At 46.3% G+C, this 21,828-nt stretch overlaps 1 protein-coding gene across 1 annotated transcript in view; it reads right to left on the reverse strand.

Annotated features, from left to right (window-relative positions):
* Nucleotides 1-3,602: 3,602 nt before the first annotated feature.
* The window catches only part of FGD4 (FYVE, RhoGEF and PH domain containing 4), a gene marked incomplete at both ends in the record, with an annotated part of 152,601 nt that continues 134,375 nt past the window's right edge, over nt 3,603-21,828 (reverse strand). The window contains 9 exons of the mRNA XM_084255994.1: nt 3,603-3,860; nt 5,249-5,389; nt 7,782-7,922; nt 10,905-11,030; nt 11,577-11,669; nt 12,130-12,160; nt 15,218-15,390; nt 20,782-20,928; nt 21,253-21,311. Coding sequence (XP_084112120.1) covers nt 3,603-3,860; nt 5,249-5,389; nt 7,782-7,922; nt 10,905-11,030; nt 11,577-11,669; nt 12,130-12,160; nt 15,218-15,390; nt 20,782-20,928; nt 21,253-21,311 — 1,169 coding nt within the window. The remainder of the gene's footprint in view (nt 3,861-5,248; nt 5,390-7,781; nt 7,923-10,904; nt 11,031-11,576; nt 11,670-12,129; nt 12,161-15,217; nt 15,391-20,781; nt 20,929-21,252; nt 21,312-21,828) is intronic.

A 21,828-nucleotide genomic window follows, 5' to 3' on the forward strand; every position in this document is an offset into this window, starting at 1 on the left:
AATTAGTTTTCCATTCTGTGCTAGAGGCAAAAAATAAGGTCTTTGTTCCCTAGAATTTATCTGCTCTTCTATTGCCTGCTCTTCAGGATTGATCGGATCCAGAAAGATTATTAGCGTTACCACAGACGATATGCTTGCAATAAGAACACAAGGCTTTTGAATGTAACCAGAAATCACACTAAAATTTTGAAAGGAAAACAACATACCCTGTTGCCACAAGTAGACAAAAGTAAAACAGAATTGTGAACTGACAGAGGTATTTTGGATGAAGGTTTTTAGAAGGCATCAATGAATCTTTAACAGCCCTGCAGTTCGATGGAGTTTGTAGTCTTTATAGATTTAAAAGTGAGTATTCTTTTCAAAAATCCAAATGTGTATCTTTATGTGGGGACAGGGTATATTGAAAAGGTTAGTTCTTATAAAAGTCTGGTAATTTTTGTGACTTAGGGAACCTCACCTACCAGTGGTGGTAAGTGCACCAGCCCATGTGTTGCACTAAACTTCATGGGAAAGGAAACACAGATGAGCTTCCCATTGTGACCCATGCACTTTGCAAAAGTAAAAATGCTTTTGATACTTGAGTCCAAGGAATAACACCTCTCCCCACATTGTTCTATGCCCAACAAGGTGAATCTCATCAGTATCACTTCTAGAAGCTCTACATCCATGTGGCTAGGGGGGGTCGTATTAAAATATCAGTATAAAAACATACCCTGAAGAGTTTTATTGCTTGCATACATGATGGCATTGCAGATGCCGTGAGTACAAAAGTGGCTGGTGGCATTTTCATTACTGAGTCCCACTTCCAACTTGGCACTAAGCCTGTATTATGCCAAGCAGCAAACTTTCAACAAAAGCAAAACTTAGGTCTAAAAGACTGGAATGCTTTGTACTGAATAGCAATTTTTATCCAATATGCCCTTTTATGTTTGTAGGAAGGGCACATTAAAGAATGGATGAGTTGGAGGATACCAAATGAGAGGAAGTAATGAGTGAGACTCATCCAGAGTCTCACTTTGGTTGGGTAGGAAAGCAACCAATTGTTATTTTTTAGATCCATTGTATCTTGTCTGGTCAGACAGCAGAAGACATGGATTCTGTCACCAGTCACACCTGAGGTCTTCTGGTTGAGGTGGGTATTTACCGAAAGGCTGAGTAGAGTGTTTATGTTTCTCCAGGTACAAGCATTACTGACTCTTTAAGAAGGGAGAAACAGGTAAGGCTGCCTGGGTCCTTCTCTCTGTGCTTGGCTAAGAAAAAGGGTGGGGCGTGAAGACGGGGCTGGGTAACCAGATTCTCTTCCAGCACTGATTTTTCTACCTTGGTTTTGAAGAATAAAAGATGACGTCCAAAGAGCAGGATACTACTCTCTTTCGGTGGGTCTTCTTTCACTAGCTTGGATTTAATAGCATTGATGCTGATGAGCTTGTGTGCATGTCCCTTGCATTCCAGGAGAACCTAAGGGTGGGGAAAGTGTCATCTCCTCACTATTCAAAACAGCTTTGGAATATACTCTGGCCTGTACAGGTCTCATTGGCCTTGTGCTCCAGCTGTTCCATCACATTCACAAAAGCCACTTTCCCCAACAGTCACTTGGTACTTTCATTGCTTCTCTTTTCTTGAGATTATTAATAGCTATTACTGGATTGCAGTCACGATCCCTCAACATGTACAGATGTGCACACACACAGAGAAACACATGACTGGGGACAAGGGGAGAGAAATGAAGGGTCACCTACTTGCCTGGCCCCCACGAAGGGACCTTGGCATCTTTTTGGCTGCATGCGTTTGCTGTGACCTGAGTGATGACAGCTGGACGGGAATCAAGTCAGTCATGACTGCTTTACCTTCTCCTTCGTGGGGGAGGGGAAGGGAGCTATTTCAACTCTTTCTTAAAACAACAGGCTCTGAATCAGTGGGTGGTCATTTCAAATTCTGAGTGGATCTAGTCTCCATTCAGGGTGTGATTTTCAAAAGTCAAGGACAGGGAGTCATATGCGTGCATTTCTAAAGCGCTAGTAGTGATAATGTTTCAGCATGATGGGGTAAAGGAGAAAAAAGATTTAGAGAAAAGGGGTAAGTTAAACAGTTAACTTAGTGTAGGATATTAATCATAACTCTCGCAGAATGAGATGCAGCCTCAGTGACGAGGAATCACATCTTGTTAACAACTGTCCTGTTAAAATTTCCCAGAGGAGAAAATGGGGTCAGAAGCTCAGATTCTCTTCAATCACCTTGGACCTCTGAAATCTGCCTGCGTCCCTGTGTCTCTCCTCTCTCCTCTGGCCAGGTAGTGTACAACTGGACAGAGGCTTCCTTTCACACCTTACGTGTGAACTAGTACTTGAATTTTCTAGGCCCTTGAATGCCAGTGATCCCCGCGAGTCTTGTGCCTCATCCAAGAAAGGAACAACTCTCAGGGTCATCCTCAGTGGTGACTCTACAGCATCCCTAGTACAGCACGCCTGACATTTTTATGGAGAGAAAAGCTTTGCGATCAATGCAGTTTCTGTACGTCCCTGCTTGTTGTAAGGTAGGTGGAGTTCAAGTTTTGGTGAAAGTTCCTGTACCTGCTGGTACTAACTGCAGCAACAGTGGTCAGACTGCAAGGGGGGCCTGGCCAGCCCAGTGACTGAATGGGCTTTATCGCAGGATAATCAAAACGGAAGCATTCATCAGACCCTCACAGGTAATTATTATTAGCACCTTCAGAGACAGGCACAGTTTTCAATAGGCACAGAACGAAAAAATAGTACTTGAAAAATACAGTTGGAATTCACCAAGAGGGCCCATGCCACGCAAGTTACTGCTTTTTCTCATTACAAAAATACCCATACCCTTAGTTGTCAATCAGCTAAACATAAAATCACCAGAAATAGTGAAGTTTAGAACACTACTCAAGATTCCCAGATAAAACATGCTTTATATTTTAAAAATAAATTAGCGACAAATAGAAACCGAAAGCTGAGGAGAAAAGCATGTCAAGCACATACATAGACATTTCTATTGAATACTATTTACATATCGTTGCTATATACTTAAGATTTTTTATTCTTAGGAGTATTTCCACAAAACCAAGTATTATATTTGAACACCAACAATTTGCCCTTCTGCTTTTGTTTCAAAAGAACGGACATTATCAATGCAGCCAGTGCGAGTCAATTAAATAAGTCAAAACATTAACCTAAACTGTCCCTGTATTTGATTTTTTTTAAACCGCGGATCTATTTTGGCAACACGGAGGTATATCTTTCAGACAGTTGCAATCCTACAGTATGTGCAAGAGGAGACACTAGAGTGTTTCTTGAAAGTGGCCTATCCTAACCCAACAGCGAGAGAATCACACACACCCATTTCCTTCAAGACACAAGAACGGATTCAAGGGGTAGCCCATTAAAAATGCTGCTTTTTCACATTATTCCAGATGTTCATCAGTAGAACGGCTCCACGCATCTGTTTCACGAAGAGTACACAGACACAGCGTGACTGCCCCAAAGACGCATTTCCCAGTCTACGTTTCCGACATAAAGTGCTAAGAGGTGAGTGAGGGGTGCTGGGAGTGTCTCCAGCTCTCCGGGGAGACACCCACACCCAGGCCGGGTTCAGCCCTCGGACTTCCTCTTGGTCTCGGGATGATCATCCAAGGAGGCTGGAGGCTCATCTGGGTCATCTGGAGTCTCACCTGTGACTGCCAGGAAGATGACCTTCAGCCACTTCTGTTTCAGGTCCTCGCTGTCGGCGGCGAAGCTGTGCACGGACTTGGACTGGGTCAGTTTGAAGCTGTGGGGCAGGTCCGCACTCCGGGGCATGTCGTCCACCACATAGCCTAGCAGTGGGATGGTGGCCTGGGCCCTCACGTCCTGGGGAGACAGGGCGTGTCTGGCATGGGATGGGCCACCAGCAGGGTATGCCTCCTGGCCTGGTGCCCACGACCCTCTCTCCCTACCACCAGCCCATGCTGACCCGTTCCCTGAGACCGTGTCCAGGGCCTGCCTGGCCTGTGGCATTGCCAATGTGGGCTGTGCAGGAACGAGGGCTGAGCTTAGCCTCAGGGACTTCCACTGCCTCCCTGGGAGGGAGCCCACTAAGCTACTCGCACAGCACAAAAGGGAAGAAAGTAATAGTCACTGTGTATGTAAACCTGTCATGCTAATAAATGGTGGCCTCATTACCATAGGCAGTTTTATCTGGTGATTCATGCATCTGTTTATTCATGGGCAGGTCAAAAAAGAACAACAGGGTAAAATGTACACCTTGACATCTTCAGTCTACCTCTAAGATAAAAAGGCCCACTAGTCCTTAACTAGATAGACTAGAACATGTCAGGTCCAGGTAGAACTTTACATTCCCAGCTGGCACACACTGCCGTAAGCAGCGTTTGCTTTTTAAGGACAACACGGCCCATGGTGCCTGGTGCTGGTTTAAAGGGGGCCCTGTGGGGGCTCTTGTTCCCATGGTCTCATCTCAGATCCCGCTCCTGGAGTTCTCAAAAAAGATTGTTAACCCAAAATTGAAATTCCCCTACTCTCAAATTCCTTTGACTTTCAGGCAATCCATCCCTTCAAGAAAAAAAGAGACATAATGTCCCGACCCGCGGGATTCGTAGGCACGAAAAGAGAAGGGCTGAGGATTGAAATGAGGGGCTTGAGACAACCTGACGCTAGCGTTTACTTCTTTATTTTTCCTTTTCCTTTCTTTTACTTTTCCCTGTCTTTCTACCTTCCCTGACCTCCTCTCTGCTCCTCTCGCAATAACCTCCTTGCAATAACCTCCTGACCTTCTCGTGGTTCTCTTCTTATATCCTGGTAGCTCCTCCCATCGTACCTCCCAGTCTCATTTGATTAATAGGAAACACCTGTGGTTTCTCAGCAGGCAAAACGGTAAAGCGAAAACTAATTAATGGCACGTGTGTTGCGCAACACGGCGCATGCTCCAGGCAGCTCCGGACAACGTAACACTGTTTTCTATCATAGAACACAGGCTCCTCCTCCTTCTTCCTTCACTCCCTTCTCAGGCCTTCTGCTAATTCAATTCACCATCCCTCAAACCCACTGAGAGCAAGAGAAGGGGTCAAACGACCCACAGGCGACACAGGGATTGGTCCATGGCCTATTCCCCATGTGCTACGAAGCCACACTGGGCACTGTATGTGCTGTCCCACACAGAGCGGCAGGGGGACAGGAGCCACATCCACCATGTCCTCCCTCTGGCCCTGGCCCCGACCCTGCAGACAGGTGCAGTTAGATACCTGGGGGGCGCCATACATGTACAGCACAAGAGGATCTTGTTTGGGGATCACACACCAAGCTTTCTGCCAAGGCTTGGACTTCTCCATGTACTGAAGAAAGCTGCACACCACACTGTTTCCAGACACTTCTGCTGATTCAATCTAGGAAAATACAGTGGGAGCAGGAGAGGGAGGGAGAAGGGAGGGAGAGAACACAAGATGAACTGGGTTGAGGAGTTCAGCTCAGAGAACACTCACAAAGTATGTGTTTACATGAAATGTCTCCCCGGAATGTCCAAAAAAGGTTCCTTGCAATTGTTACTGAAACGCCCTTGGTCTCGCTCTGTTCCAGCCTGGGAAAAGTCTTAGTGACTTCTACTTTTTGTATTACCAGATCTTCAACTGAAGCAGTGTTGAACACAGAAGTTGCTACTTTCGTTATCTATGAGGCTCAGACAGGAAACAACGGCCCTCCTCAAATCCCACACCGAGGAACCCCAGCTACGACCGGAATCTGGATGCAGGGGCCTTTAAAGCACAATCCACTCCTATGTCACGGACCCATGAATGCAGCAGTGGCAGCCTCGTCCTGGCACCTGAGCTGAGGCGAGCATTTCCCAGCTTCCATCTCTCGGGAGGACCATTCAGAGTTTCCTGCTTTGCCTCCTGATGCCTAAATCACCAGCTAAAGAGGGAATGCAGCCACTGGACAGAGCTGTTTTTAGTCAAACACACGGCAAAGCAACTGGCTGGCTTCTGTTTTCTATAGCTCAGACGCTCGGGGTCTCCCACTTGGGGTCCCCGCTGGGACAGCACAGACTTGGAAGCCATGTAGCCAGGTGGAAGGAGGAGCAGAAAAGCCTACAGCTGCCTGTGTGATGACATCCAGCACATGACATTTGTGTATTTTACAGAAAGACAGAGCTGTGAGGTTTGGAGCGGTTTGGAGATAAAGCAGGGCCTTCACAGAGAGAGTGTAGGAAACTGTGGCTGGGAAATAGCAGCTTGGGGTCACTCTAACCAACTACCTGTTTTTGCATAGACTGTGAGCTAAAAATAATTGGTACAGAAAGAACATCTGAAATTCATTTGATGATCAGCACCAGAGACACTGAGCTCCAGTTAAGTGAAATGTTCTCCTCCTCTTGCCCCAAAGGATTCCATTCTTCTTACCAGCAAATCCAAATTATGAAACTTTATATTAAGTTATTCTATTTTGAACCTTGTCAATAAAGACTTGGAGACATTTGTTTTCACTCCTGTTATATAAAGAATAATAGCCCCAGCTCTGCCTCTTGATGGCAAAGACTCAAAGTTTCTCTCTGGCCTTTTACGGGAAAAGTCTGTCGACCTTTGATCTGGAGCTCATAACACAACAGTGAGTCTGTAGAAAACAATGTGTGTGTGTGTGTGTGTGTGTGTGTACATGAGTCTTCTACTTATAGACATATTTATTTGATTAAATGAAATAAACACACATTTGATTGCTTTTCCCCAAATACAGAGAACTAGCTGGAAATTTTGATTTCACAGGGAGAGCCTGAAACTTATGGCTTAAAATGATGATGGCACCACCACATGGGCTGTCCCACCAGCTGCTGCAGGGATGTGAGGCTGTGCTGGGGTGGAGGCCCCTGTCTGCCTAAGAAATCCCACTTTATTCTGCCATATAAGTCATCCACACACACCCCGATGAATTCAGAGTTGTCTGTTAGCTTGTGACCACGTGGCTCAACCTCAGCTAAACCTTGACTTCATGGTGCTTTACCAGTGAACAGAAACGACCGTTGTGTGTTTACATGGTGTCGACGCCTGATGAAAACTCAGGGCCCGGGTAAGTCATGCCCGTGACTGTAGTTACATGTTGTGGCCCTCAGGCATCCCCATTCACAGTCTCCAGGCTGTTCTGAACTTTCTGTCACAGAAGCCTTCTGCTGTGACTTATTTTTTTCCACTGTCAATCCCAGGGTGCGAAACTCGTTTTCAGATACAAACTGGCTACAGCTGCCAGCCGTCTCCGGGTCTGGATTTATTCTAAAACAAGTCAAGCTCACTTTGGAGACGTATGAATGATATAGTGATGCAGCTATCAGAGTGTGGTCACTGGTAATTAAATGGTAATTTTAATGTGATTGATTGGATGAGGTTTTAGGTAATAATACTTTCATATAAGTTGGAAAAATTTCAGGCAGTGTTTTTTTTTTTTCCAAAGCCAGTATGAGATGAAACTGAGAGAAAAGTGATCCCACTAAAAAATATGTATCTATCCTAATTTGGAAGATTCTGGTGTAGTACCATAAGATACCACCAGAAGCAGCATGTCTCACTAGCAAACGCCCAGCAGTAACCCTCTACTTCCTATAAACCAAGTGTGTCCCCCAAAGTCCGCAATGTGAAAGTTCACAAGTTTTGCTGATCATTCCCAAATGGTTAGATACTAAGGAATATAACAACACACACCATTTGCATTCTTTAGGGTTAAAAGACAATTCTCTTCCTGGTGTAAAAATCTAAATACAAATCTAAAAGGCAGCCGATACTGAATATTTCGTACCTCTAAAATTCCTTTTCTTTTCTTTTCTTCACTGTCTGTGAACCCACTTATGATCTGAAAGCAGTCTTTACACACTTTGCTCAGTTTGCCTCCGTCGTACTCAAGTTGTGCCTTGTAGTCAGAGCACTTCCAGCATACCACCTGGAAGAAGAAATGACCATGGAGGGTCATAGGGACTCACAGGGCGCCTGAGCCAGGCCGGTCAGAGGTGACAGAAGGTGAGGAAAAGTTAGATGCTAAAGGAGAGTTGGGCCTGAATTAGACCCAAGGCTGCGAGGCTGTAATCTGCCCGCCTACCTCTGCTTCCTGGCCACTGATGGCAGGTGTCTCCAAAGGCAAGGCAGGCCTTTGCTTTTCCCACCTATGGATGTTCCATCAAAACCATTCCCAAATGAATTCATAGCATCTGTGCTCAGTGTACCCTGGACCTGTCCACTCTCTCTTTCTGCCCCCTAACCTACCACCTGAACCTGCTCTCTCCCAAACCCCACAGATTTACCAGCTTACAAAGTCCTGCTATCTTTACTACTTCCATCCATCCATCACCCATGTATTATCCATCCATCATCCATCCATCCATCATCCATCCATCCATCCATCCCTCCATCCATCCATCCATCCACCATCCATCCACCCACCCACCCAACCATCCATCCAATCATCCACCCACACATCCACCCACCCATTCATCCATTCACCCGATCATCAATCCATCCATCCATCCATCCTCCACCCATCTATATTTTTTACACCTTTCTGCAGTCCTCGCATGGACCTTGCAGCTGTGTGACCAGTCCTCCTGGGATTGTCCTCCTGCCCCCAGGTTTCCACTCAAACTCCTGAAAAGCTATCTTCCAAACAGAGCCATGTGCTCTCTTAAAAATGCCAACCTGATGTTTAAACTCCTCCCAAATCTTCCCTTTGCTCTTGGGTAAAAGACAAGTTCTTAAACACGCCCACCAAGTCCTGTCCATCTTGCTCCCCTGGCCCCAGTCTTCAGTCCATTGGTCCTCAAAGCCTGGCAGCACTGAGCCTTTGCCCTCCACCCCTGCCTCTGCTTCTGATCAGCTCGCACTCACCCTATGACACTCACTTGATTTCACTTCCTCAAGGTAGATGTTCCCACTTTCAGTACAGACATCACCTCCTCTCTCTGTGTGACCAAAGGTTCCCTGCACTTTTTCATCCCCAGATTAAAGCTCTTCATCAGATGTTGTGGGATTATTTGATTTGTGTCTGCCATTAGGCAGTAAGCTGCCCACGGGGCTGTGAGCCCACTGAGATACTGCCCCTGCATGAGCCATGGCACAGAAGGGGTGAGAGAGATGAGTTGGAATCAAATACACTGATGCTTTCCTCCCCAGTGAATGAGCAGCGGCAATGCAGGGGCAAGTCATTTCTTAGTGGGTGGCAGTTCTTCCTAATTATAAGATAATTATTGGAAACCTTTCTAATTAAAAATATTCTTGTTTCTAGAAGCATATTTCTCAGAATGGACAAAGTGTACTTAAAAATTATAAACATTCATATGATTTTTGGTTTATATTCAAAACATAAAAATCACCATAAAAATTGTTTTTTCCAAAATTACAGTGGAATTACTCCAGGTTTTAGAATGAGGCATGCCTGCATCTTCAGATTCCTATAGATGGATATTTTATTTTTAAATCATATCAAGGCATTTTGATAATCCATATTCAAATACATTTTTATTGGCTTATTTACTGAAGGTAAGTATGTCAACAACTGGTGTCATTTCAGGAAAACTCAATGATAGGTTTTTAGTCTTAACCAGAGAGAGCAAAAGTGTTTGCTGTTACACTTTGAAATCCGTTTCTGTCTTAGGCCTTCACAAGCCGTTGACGCTCTCCATCAGAGGCACAGCAACTTCAGAAATGCAACTGTGAGGATGACAACGTGCGCTCAGGCTGCTGCATCTTCCAACTTACTCTGGCTCACATCTCCCCACCCCCACTTTCACTCTCAGCTGACAACTCACCCCACTTCAGTGATGTAAAGACACATCAGATTTGAACTCTTTGGTGTCCACCATCAAATCAACAACACACCTCAGCCTAGGCCCACCTCCCCCACATTTCCTTCATAATGGAGGGAGACTCCCCTACTCCCTCAGAAGCTGCAAATCCCTCCATCACTCTGTTTCTCAAAGGCATCAGAGCCTTTGGTTCTGACTCATCCCTCTCACCCCTTCTACGCCATGGCTCATGTTCTTCTGCAGCTGACGTGTCTCTCTCAACATACATCCCTCTGGTCTGGACACTGGCAGCTGGACTGGACTCTCTGTCCACCTCTGTTCATTCTTGCCAGTTTCAGTTCAGAATTTCATTCCCCGTGGGCGCCTGTGATCATGTGGTATGTGGTGTGTGTGTGATGTGTATGGTGTGTGAGTGTAGTGTGTGTGATGTGTGGTGTGTTGTGTATGTGGTGTGTTGTGTGTGAATGTGTGTGTGTGGTATGATTAGTGTGTGTGTTGTGTATGTGGTAGCTACAGTGTGTGTGGTGTGTGTGGTGTGTATGATATGTGCAGTGTGTGTGGTGTGTTTGTGTGTGTGTATAGTGTGTGTGGTGTGTGTGGTGTGTGTGTCCACGTGCACACATGGAGAAAATCTCCCTCCTGTGGGTCAGGCATAGAACCTCTGAGTACATGTCATTGGGCACAGCACAGCCCCGGGAGCACACAGCTAAGCTATCCCCTACTTCTGTGCTCTCACCTACAAATGCACCCTAAAGGTGCTCTCTACCTCCTTTCCCACCTGAGCTGCCTCTTGCCTATTAGGCATCAGCTTAAACTGGTCTTGCTCTTTCTAACTATGAGTCAGAATCCTCTCATTGCTGTCAAGTTTCCCTGTGAACCCTGTCTGCTTCTAATGTCTGCTTATGCGGGTCTGGCTCTCCAGGAGCATGTGAGCCCTGTAAGCCTGGGAATGTTTTTTTTTTTACCATTTTCTTCCAGGATGAAGCCCTGTGTTTTGCACATTGTTGTCATCAAATAAAATCTATAGGTTAAGGGATCTAACAAATGATTCTGTTTCTTCCCAGTCGAAGCTATGCACCTGCCAGGTGCACAGCTGTCCCTGCCCATAACCAAGAAGCCCCACTTACGTGTCCACAGGCCCTGCAGTGGTGCCGCCTCCTAGTCAGTGCATTGAAAGATTCCTTGCATTTCATACACATGGTCACCTCATTATCTCGGATCCACTTGGGGGCCCGCTTGCCTAGCTCGTCAGTCTAAAAAGGAAGGAGACTTATCATTACCTGCATTAAAAAAAAATAAGGGTCCCTGGTGGCCTAGGGGCTAAGTTTCAGTGCTGTCACCACTGCGGCCTGAGTTTAATTCTCAAATAGGGGGCTGACCCACATGGCGCAGCAGACCTCTCCTGTCTCCTCCTCCCCTCAGCAGTGTATTTCAGTAGATCCACCTGTTCTGCTCCCCACTCTGTCTCTGGGGAGTCCTCTCATTCCTGCCCCCCACCCCACCCCCACACACTCTCTGGCCTACACTCTAGTTCTTCTACACCAAAAAAAAAAAAAAAAAAAAAAAAACCATCTTTCCAAGGTGATTCCTACCCTGCTCTGAGTCAAGACTCAGAAAGGGACATAAAAGGTTCCAAGGAGCTTAGGTATGAAAAGACTCCACTGCTAGTCCAAGAGGGCGTGGGGCGCTGTATAGACAACTGGCCTGACCTTGCAAAGGGGACAGGCAGGGGAAGAAAGTCAGGAGGCAGGGACACTGCAGGGCAGGGAGAATAAAGCAGAGACTTGAATTCCACTTACAGAGACCTCAGAGTGGACGTCATTTTCCTTTGCAATCGCATTTCTGAAGGTTTCATTTCTCTGATGGAAAGCATCGATGGTCTCTTGAAGGGCCTAGAGTGGGAATGGAATTCAAGCAGTTGATCAAACATCTGTGATGGGAATCGCTTTAGAAATCAAATGATCTTGGGCCTCCCCAGTGGCGCAGCGGGTTGAGCGCAGCACTGTGAAGCTGTCTGCAGCCTCTGCAGCGCTGGTTCTACTCCCTGCCTGCCAGGGAGATTCCCACATGGCGCAGCAGACATCTCCTGTCTCGCCCACTGCTCTCCTCAACAGTGTATTTCAGTCCTTCTGCCTGTTCTGCTCCCTGCTCTGTCTCTAGTGAATTCTCTCACCCTCCCATGCCTCTGGCCTGTACCCCAGCGCTTGTATCAATAAATAAATCTTTAAAAAATAAAAAGAAATTAAATGATCTTATTCTGAGGACACACGTGAAACCGGCACAGTGACACACAGGCACACATGTGTCCATGGACAGAGGGCACAGGGAGACAGAAACAGAAGCCAGGCTTACCTTGATCCACTCTTCTTTGTCTTGCTCAGAACTAAAACAAAACAAAATTAAGGTGAAGGCAGCTTTCTGGAACATTCAGGGATGTTTGGGAAGGAGTTAACAATCAAAATGAAACAATTTCTGGCAACTGAACAAGTAAATTCCTTAATAGTCTTTTACGACCATCCACCTACTTGGGTATGCATGGCTTTTGATGGGGCGGGTTTGGTGTCCATTAATTTGTGGCTAAGCAGCCTGCCAACAACGAACTAGCGGTATAAGCCAGGTAACTCCAAGACCTGGCTTTGGCCTCCATACACAGCTGACTCCCATTGTGAAGGCTGACAGTCATAGGCCGTCTTGGAAAAGATGACAATTATCCCTCAGAATCTCCAATATCTTTGCCAGGCCTCGGGGAGCTATTCAGCATTTCCTGGGATAAACAAGCTAATTTTATTTTCCTAGGAACCTTCAGGCCATGCCATACATGACCCACTAAAGATAAGGCAAAAAGGAAACATGTTAAATGCCTGCAGGAAGGAAGTTTCACAGATTAATGGGCCCTGGTATTTAATACATTTTCTGTTGGGCAAAATTTTCCTTAACAATCATCAAGTACCCAGTTTTCCTGTTGCAGCAAGTTTTCTTTATTTCATCTCCTTTGCCGGAAGCTTATGTAGCTGGCTGTTGTTAAATTGAAAAAACCCCTCTAGTTGACTCTGGATGACAATCTTCAAAGTGAGAGACTCTGGGGGCCATGGAGGGCAGGCTACTCCTGCCTGCATGTGTTTATCCTTTAAGGCTAACTTGAAGTTCGAGTTGGAAGCCATGAGTCCCATTCACACAAGGGTACCCCGGGCTGAGTCAGGCTGGAGGTCTGCTCCTGAGACATCTCCCATCCTCCCCAAAATTGTTCCTGAGTGCTAAATGTCAGGGTAAACACCTGCCAAGTAAGGTGCTTACTGTTCACTGGAGAGCCCTGGACCAAGAACCTCGGGGGCTCCAAACTGACACCCCACAAAAGAGCTCTTCCTCCTGTTGTGCCTGCCCCTCCTACACCCGTCAGTTCATTTGCCCTAGAAGCGGAGTCATTCACTGCATTTACATGCAGATACTAGGTAAGCCTGTAGAGTTGCTTTTTCATCATCATGGCAGAGATTTTTTGCTCTTTTAATAAAAAAAGTTGCTTGTATTTTTAATAGCCTCTGAATAAAAATGATAGGAAACAATACTTTCTATTCTTCCAAACATGGAAGAGGAAGCAGAGGGTGAGAGGTCAGTCTTGAGGCTGATCACCCAGTGAGAAAGGCAGAAGGTTTTCTTCACAGTTGCTTTCAGAAGTGAGTCTTTTAAAAACATCTACAAACATATACCTGCCTTTTGTTTCCAAGCAACACCTCTAACACCCTGACTTTCTGGGACCTTCCGGGCCTGTCTCCATTCTTGAAAGAATAATTGTGAGTGGAAGGTAATTGCAGAGTTCAGAAGGCCTGTTCACCATAGAACCTTAGAACACCATAGAACCTTAGAACACCATAGAACCTACAGCAACGAGATGAGGGGCAGGAGAAACATAAGGAGAACCAGCTGCTTCCACTGCTCATGGGAATGCAGCCAGGGCTGGGCACACGGTGACAACCACCTGCGCTTCAGGAACTTCCTCACTAAGCAGGCCCATCCTGTGGATGAAACAGCCCAGCCTGCTATGGGGGGCTGGGGTTCCCCTTCAGGGGCCCCATGTCCCCTGCTGAGCTCTCTTCTGCCATCCAGACTGCAGACAGCAGTGCCAGCAGTGCCTGTGTCCGTCTGCAGTACAGACAGACCTCTCTGGAGGAGAGAAGCACGGATGAGCCCATCAGGGCCAGATGCAGGGAGCGAGCCCTGGGTCAGGGGCTCCCATTCACACGTGTATACCCTTCCTCGGGTGTGCAGACCCGGCTCAAATCCCACCACAGAAGGAGGACCAGGCCTCCAAAAACCAAAGCCTGTTGCACCTCAGCTCCCGCGGGAAGCAGGGGCCAGTCCCGGGAGACCCACGATACGCCTGGCTCAGCACACACTTTTTTGTGGGAAACTATAGAGAACTGTGTTTTCTTCGGACTTTCCCTGCCCGCTGTGACTTCCACGAGTAGGATTTCTCCAAACTACCCTTCCCCCCCATCCTCCAGGCAGATTCCTGCTAATGTGTCTTTTGAAGGACTGAAGTTTACATTCTGAAGTTCCTAGGGAGAAAGAACCAGAGGAGTGCATCTGGGCCATGAGACCCCAGGGCCAGATCAGTGCAAAGAGCAGAGGGCTCTTGGGACACCTCCATCGGCGGCCCTAGGGGACTGGAGCCCTCAGAGCCGGTGGGTACTTGATCCTCTGCTGTGCGACCTTCATGGGGATCCTACTTCCTCCACACTATGCCTTTACAAGGGTAAATGGAGGCGCACCCCCTAAAACAAACCATATGAAGCATGACCACACTGTCTTCAGATTGGCACGTGAGCTTACGCCATGGACTGCCGGGCCTCAGGCCTTCTCAAAACTGGCTCTGTGGGGAAAGTTTAGCCAGAGCGCCAGCCCTTCATCTCCCACTCAGCAAAGAATCTAAGAGTCTCCCCTCCCCCAGGCTGCTAGTGGTTACGGGAAACCCAGATGTCCCTCCTGTAGCCTCAACTGTCACAGGAGAATCTTGGCTTTTCCACCCTGCCTTCCCCCATGTTCTCCCCATCTGATATCCTGAAGTCCCACGAGTGCAGGACAGGCTCGGGAGGACAGATGGTGAAAGCGTCAGTATCCAGCACAGAATTATCAACATCAATCTACGACTGTAAACCAGAAAAAAGGGCAGAGGGAGAAAGGTGGGGGGACTTTTCCTACAGGACTCAAAATGCTGGTTTGACTGCAACAGCTGCATCCTCTTAAGCCCCAGCTCAGCATGCTGAGTGCTCATGCTGAAGACCAGTCTGCCCTCTAGGCATGTGAGGGGATCCAGAGAGAAGACTCAACCCTTGCTTGCTCCCACCAGCACCCAGAGGGCTGCATGTCCCAGGGAGAGGCCACAGGGCCGCCCTGCCCCACTCTTTGCTCTGCTGCATGGCCAGTGGGCTGGGACATCCCTTACCTAGCTTGTAGTTCCAGCGTCCGCTCCTTCCCAGACACCTGGAACGTGTGCGGGTATTCCTCATTGTGAGTCTCAATGATTTTCATTCCATCGAGGCCAACTCTGTTGCGAACTGTGAACTTGGAGCCCACCAGGCTGAACCTTGGCACGCAGTACAGCAGCATGTTGTTGAACTGCAGGGCAGAGCAGGTGTTAGCTCGGGGGCCAAGGACAGGAGACACCGTTGTCACCGCCTCCCAGGGTTCCAAGGTGTTTCTGAGGATCGTCAGGCTTAGGTGAGTAAAATGATCGAAGTGCTACAGCTTATGCCCATGTCAAAATGACCATATTCTTATAGTTTTGACACTTTTCCGGTGGTTGGTTCATAAATATCTTACCAATATTTCAGTATACTGATCATAATTTTGTGCTAGTAAGGAAATGAGTGTGATTGAATTCCAGCAACAATTTAGGAAGGGCATTCTGTTCTTTTTCAGAGGAAGCTCCATGTCAGTGGCTACTTGTGTGTCCATGGGATGGGGTGAGCACAGGGCACTCCCCACCCCTCCCCCTGTTACCCTCTCCCTCACTCCTGATTAAGATCCTTCTGGGCTCCAAGCTTTCTAAGTATGGACTCAAAACCTAAACAGCACAGTTTCTAATTGTTGTGTCTCAGAGAGCGAGTTTACAGAAGCTATGAGAGGAAAAGAGTAATTAAAGTTCAGTGTTTATTTTATCACTGTGTTTCATGTCAGATTTAAAAACAGCCAAACTCTGAACTTACATTTCATTAGAACAAAGGGGGGTTAGCTAGATCCCACATAAAAACGGAAGTCACTGTTTGATACCGGATATGTTTTATACGGTCCCAAATCTTGCTTCAGATTTGACTGTGTATGAATTAACAGAAATGCAGGGAGTCTCTACAGATGCTCTGTGCAATATTTACTTATAAATGAAGGGGTTGGTGTTGACCTGAATCAGGGAGGCCCAGCACCTTCTTTATCTCCAAGAAGAGGCCCTGCTGATGGAAGCCCAGCACAGATTTGGGGAGGGCATTAGTTTACTTTTGAGTATGACTTGCCAAAGGACAAAAGCCTAAACATCTGGGCCAATTGGTAGGATGATTCCTAAAAGAAGGACCATACTTATCTTGATACTTCTCATTTTTGTTTTTTACATTGTTTCCAAGGGCTACATATATTTTCCTAAGAGGAGCCACTGGAACACAACCCCACACCCTACATAGCCTCTTCCACGTCTCAGGACCATTACCTGCAGGGCACAGGTAGTTGAGAGAACTTGGGAGGAAAGTGCCTGTCCTGTAGGCTCTCTGTGGGCTCCACACTGCCATGAAGATAAGGAGTGTCCCCAGCGACTTAAAACATTTCAATGTGCTTATGCAACACTGTCCACTGTCCTTGCTTTGGTAGCAAATTAATCACTAGCTGTTTCCTGTGCCCCCTTTTACAATTTCTTGTGACCAGGGTCATAGATCTCATGTCCACACTGGACAACATAGAAATCATAGGGCACTAATGGCTTCTTATCAGATGTCGCTCAGCACCTCATCTTGAGGCCACGCTTTGGGGAAGGGACACGGCATCTTATCGTCTATGGTGTGCTGTGTTCCTGAGGCAGTCAGCCTCAAGATGGTGCTCAGAATTTAGAGACTGGAAAAGAAACACTGCCCTCCCAGACCAAAGTGGCAGGCTGCCCAGGTCACCCCCTTTCACCACCCGTCTAAGGAGGAGCACAGCCAAGGCTGGGCGTGGCTGAAGCCAGAGGGCTGTACCACGCTGGCCAGAGCCGACACTTTTGAGACAGCAGCTGTACAGCCCTGTATTTTGCTAATGGAATGACAAATGGATGTTAGGACATAAAACTTTTGAGTTATCAGATACTTGTCCTCCAGTTCAGCCAACGCTTGATGGTTTTAGAAACAAAGATTCAAGAGTCTGAAGTATACACATTTGCCTTTGTAATTATGCCCATACTAGGTAACAGACTAGCTTAGAATCACATTTCTCTTTCCTCTTCATGCCTCTAGAACTACATTTCCCCATGACACAGTGACATTCTTACCAAGTGGGGCTTTGCCTTCTAAGTTATCAACACCTACATATTAATCTTACATAATCCAATCACGTACTGAGGCTTGTCAATAAATACCACTTCTCCCTAGAAGGGGAAAGTGCTTGCAGGATACAAAATCCTGCTTATAAAGCAGACACCACACATAAAAAGCCAGGCCCCCAGCCCTGTTTCCTGCGTGGAGCAAAAGCCTGCACCACCACCTTCTCACTGGCTTTCCGCTGGTACCGACTAAGGAGGTAAAGCGTTTTCCCTTCCATGCAGAGCAGCCATTTCCAGTTACTGAGAAAGTCCTTAGCTGGCAAGGCAGCTGTAGGCATGCTGGGGGTGATGCTAAAATGCAGACACTGAGAATTTAGGGAGTCCCCCTCTAGCTGGCCAGTGTTCCCCAACTACAAGTCTCTTAAAATGTGTTTTAAGACTGAATGTCTCACCTGTGTCAATTTCATCAAGTTTGTTTGAGAAGGCAAATGTATTTATCAATGCCTTTGTATCAATTCTTTTTACACACACACACACACACACTTTTGCATCAAGTATAATATCCACTGCTCCCATATTCAAAGTTTAGTAAGTTGGGAAAAATCTGCCAGTTACAAGGAAAGAAGAAAATGGATTCTAGAGGGACTAGAACAGACCCTCCTGGGGACCTTGCTATGGGGAAATTTGGGTATTTTGAAAAACTTGTAGATATGGCTACTTAAGATGTGGCTTTGAGCCAGCAGTGTAACCACATGACAAAGTCAGAGGCAGTGGACCCATGGGGAATCAGTTCTAAATACAGCTGGCCTTTCAGACAAATGTTTCTTTTTAGATACAAAGGGAAAGAAAAATGAGAATTATGGCATTTCTGCATATGAAGAAACCTGGCACGCGGGGATCAGGTGTGCTGTACTGGAAGGGAGGGGCTGTGACTGCCATGGGGAGGGGGTGGGGAGTGAGTGACCAGGATGGGACATGGGAAGCAATGGCATGGCGTGAGGGCAAGACAGGCATGTCCTCAAGTCACACCACTGTGTCCCCAGGCCCCGGCCATCATCCTCCAGCCTGCTGCTTTATTTGACTAGATTGAAGTTTCACTTAAAACTATTTCCAGATTTCACCCACAACTATTTCACCTTTGAAAACTATTTCAAACATAAAAATTGAAACCAAGGCAACTTCAGATATAGAGTTAAAAGTTTAACGATAGAGACTGAAATGCCAGTGTGGCAGAAGGGGAAAGAAAATGACCTCAGCAACTACAAGAAAATGAAGAGGAAGGGAAGAAAGGGACTCACAGGCATTTTGCTCAGACTAGTGTCTTTAACATGTGGTTTCAATGCTTTTGCTGCCTCTGGAGGGACTGCCCTCTCAGGATTACTCAGTTCCCAGCCATGGTGAATAACTCGCCCACAAGATGCTTGTCGTGTGGGAACCAGTCACTCCAGACCCTACGCCTCAGCCTCCTCCCATGCTCTTATAATCTGGACCAACATCCCCCTGCTCTCATCTTGGCTGGGCCAGGTGGCAGACAACAGCCCCACTGCCCAGGCCTGGTAATACTATTTAAACAAGTCAGTCCTGTTTTGTCGGCCTCAAGCCTGGTCCATCCAGCAGGGACCACGAGAAGGCTCTTGCCATGTTTCATACCTGCTGCCCCTGCCTCCTGCTGGACCCTGGTGCTCCTGTCAGTAGCTTTTCATATTCATGCCAGAATCATTCATAATAACCCCCAAGTGGAAACAATCAAAATACCCATCATGGGGTATATTCACAAAGTAGAATATTACATAGCAATTAAAAGGAACAAAATACTAGTACCTGCTAATTGTGTTAGGTGAAAAAAGCCATTCAGAAAAGGCCAATACTACATGGTTCAATTTATATGAAATGCCCAGAACGGACATATGCTGAGAGGCATAGCCCATCACTAGCTTTTGATGGCAATCGCCTGCTAAGCTGCTGATCTCACCATGCCTGAAGAATAAATCCTACATTTTGAAATAAACAGGCCTCTGAACCCTGACCTCCTGTCGTATGTCCTCAATTTATAGTTAGGTCTCTGTATAATCTCTAAAATGTCATGTACTTCTGTTAAGCTTAAATGAATATTTTTACAGTCAACTTGGACATTAACTGTCCATTTTTAAAGTTATTAAGCTATAACTCACATACCATACAATTTAGTATAGTTGTAAAGTGTATAACCATCACCGTCATCTAATTCCAGAACATCTCAAAAATCTGAAAGGAAACCCTATATCCACTTCCTTCCCAGCAGAAGCCCTAGACAACTATTCCTTTTTCCCTGCCTCTCTGCATATGCCCGTTCTGGGCATTTCACATAAATGGAACCATACACTATCAACCTTTTTCTGAATGGCTTTTTTCACTTAACACAAAGTTTATCCAATTAGCAGGTATTAGTATTTTATTCCTTCTCATTGTTGTGTAATATTCCACTGCATGGATGTACCCCATGATGGGTATTTTGATTGTTTCTACTTGTGTGTTATTGTCAGTAATTCCGGCATGAACATTCACATGCAAGGTTTGGTGTAGATGTATGTTTTCAATTTTCTTGAGTTGTACATACTTGGAACAGAACTGCTAGGTTGTATAGTAGCCAAATGTTCTTTTTTTAAATTAGACTTATCCCCCTATGCATGATAATTAGTGTCCATACATTCTCCTCTCTAGGGAGGCACTAAGCAAAAGACAGAAACCACTATGGCACCTCTGAGGTGACCCGCCTACAGCAAAGAGTCAGACGTCAGCTGCCTGCTGAGATGCTGCAGTCTCTGGGCAGCCCCTTAACCAACCTGTCTCTGTCTTAACTTTAATGAGAGCTAACAGCTACTGAGCCCATACTCGGTGCTAGCGGACTGTTGCTCAGCGTCAGCTATTACGATTACCACCGTATCACTGGAGAAAGGAAGTGGATTTAACAGAAACCAGCAATACAATGGCCTGAGGCCCCTGGAAAAGCTCTTCCACTTGAGGTCAGTGAGGCTAACTGTCTTCTCCAGGCAGTGAGGGGAGGACTGGCGCAGTGGGAAGGGCGGCACATCTGACTGGGCTTTCCAGAGACATGGCAGGCTGGAGTTTACAACCTAGAAACATTACGAGCAGGGACAGAGGGCATCAGGACAAGAACAGTGGGCAGGAAATTGCATCTGGCAAAGTGGTCAGGAAATGACACCCATTAGCATGTAAGGGTGAAAGGAAGGAGAAAACCTGGATCCAGGAGGGTTTCAGAAAGCCTGTCCCTCCCTGCACTGATTGATGGCTATGAGCAAAGGGGAACCTGTCTTTGGTCCATGTTACTAAAATTAATTCCAGGGAAGAACAGGGAAAAATGGCAGAACAATACTTAAAGAGATGAGTCCTCAAGAGAACTTGGGGTCACAGGGAATCCTGACAGCATTGACCAGACCAAGTGAGACAGAGCTGAATGGTTTGACATCCAAGAATTCATCTTGCATGACCTGTTGCACTCTGGTACTTACCAGGTACAGGTATCGCTCCTGAGCTGATGTGTTTCTAGCTGCAAGCTTGAGGATCTGCCCTTCTTTTATGAGTTCATTGGAAGGGTTGACAATGTCTTCTTCTTCTCCCAACATCTCATAAATCTCTAAGAGTTTCTTTAGGTTCTCCTATGAAATTCAAACAAAACACAGCAAGATCAAATACTGGGAGGTTTCACCTGGAGGCTTGAATAATGAGGTGACCTTAGCTAATGTATGGTGACTTCAGAAAGGATTGGGGATAAGTATACATTTTGTATAAAATGCTTCTGTTATGAGTAAGTTGGAACCTGGAGAAGTGGGGAAAGGATGGATCTGGATGACACCCAACATCCGCTAAACCCTCTTTCTGGCTCACCTGCAACTCCTTTTGGTTCAAACCTGCAGGTGACATTGGGGTATACTACTGACATGCATAACTAGAAGATTCCCAGTACCTTCGAAACCACTTACCATTTTTCTTATTGCACTGTTCGAATGGCTTGCTGCTGTAGATATAATTTCAAGTGATTCTAAATGGGAAGAGAGAAAAGCAAATAAACACAGTTTGTCCTCACCAGGCCACCGGGTAGCTAAACACACATAAGAAGGAGCCAGACACATGGCTAACAGCAGGGCCAATTTTCCTTTACAAACTGGGTCCTTTCAGATCGTTTGTAAGCAGATTTCCTGGAACTTGAAGGGCTGTTTCCTCATAAAAATTCAGACATAATGATCAGACTCATGGGGATATGAAATTCACAAGGACCTTCTAAATCCACAAGCCCGGTGTCCCCTAATTCGGTAAGAGGCACACTGCCAGGGCTTTTAGATACATTATGTCAAGTAATTTTTATGCAGCCTTAAATGGAAAATACATGTGCTCCCTTTGGCAGATGGAAGGAATGGAGATGTGGCTTGGCTGTGATCACTCCACTCTGAAGTGTCGAGCGAGGCCTTCAGACTCAAAGCCAGGCCACGTCTCAGCAGCACTGATCACCTTTCCAGTTCTATGAGCCACGGAACCAACCAGTGTCACCCGCTCTTTCT

Source organism: Talpa europaea (genome assembly GCF_964194135.1).
Source record: "Talpa europaea genome assembly, chromosome: 15".
Lineage (NCBI taxonomy): Eukaryota > Metazoa > Chordata > Mammalia > Eulipotyphla > Talpidae > Talpa > Talpa europaea.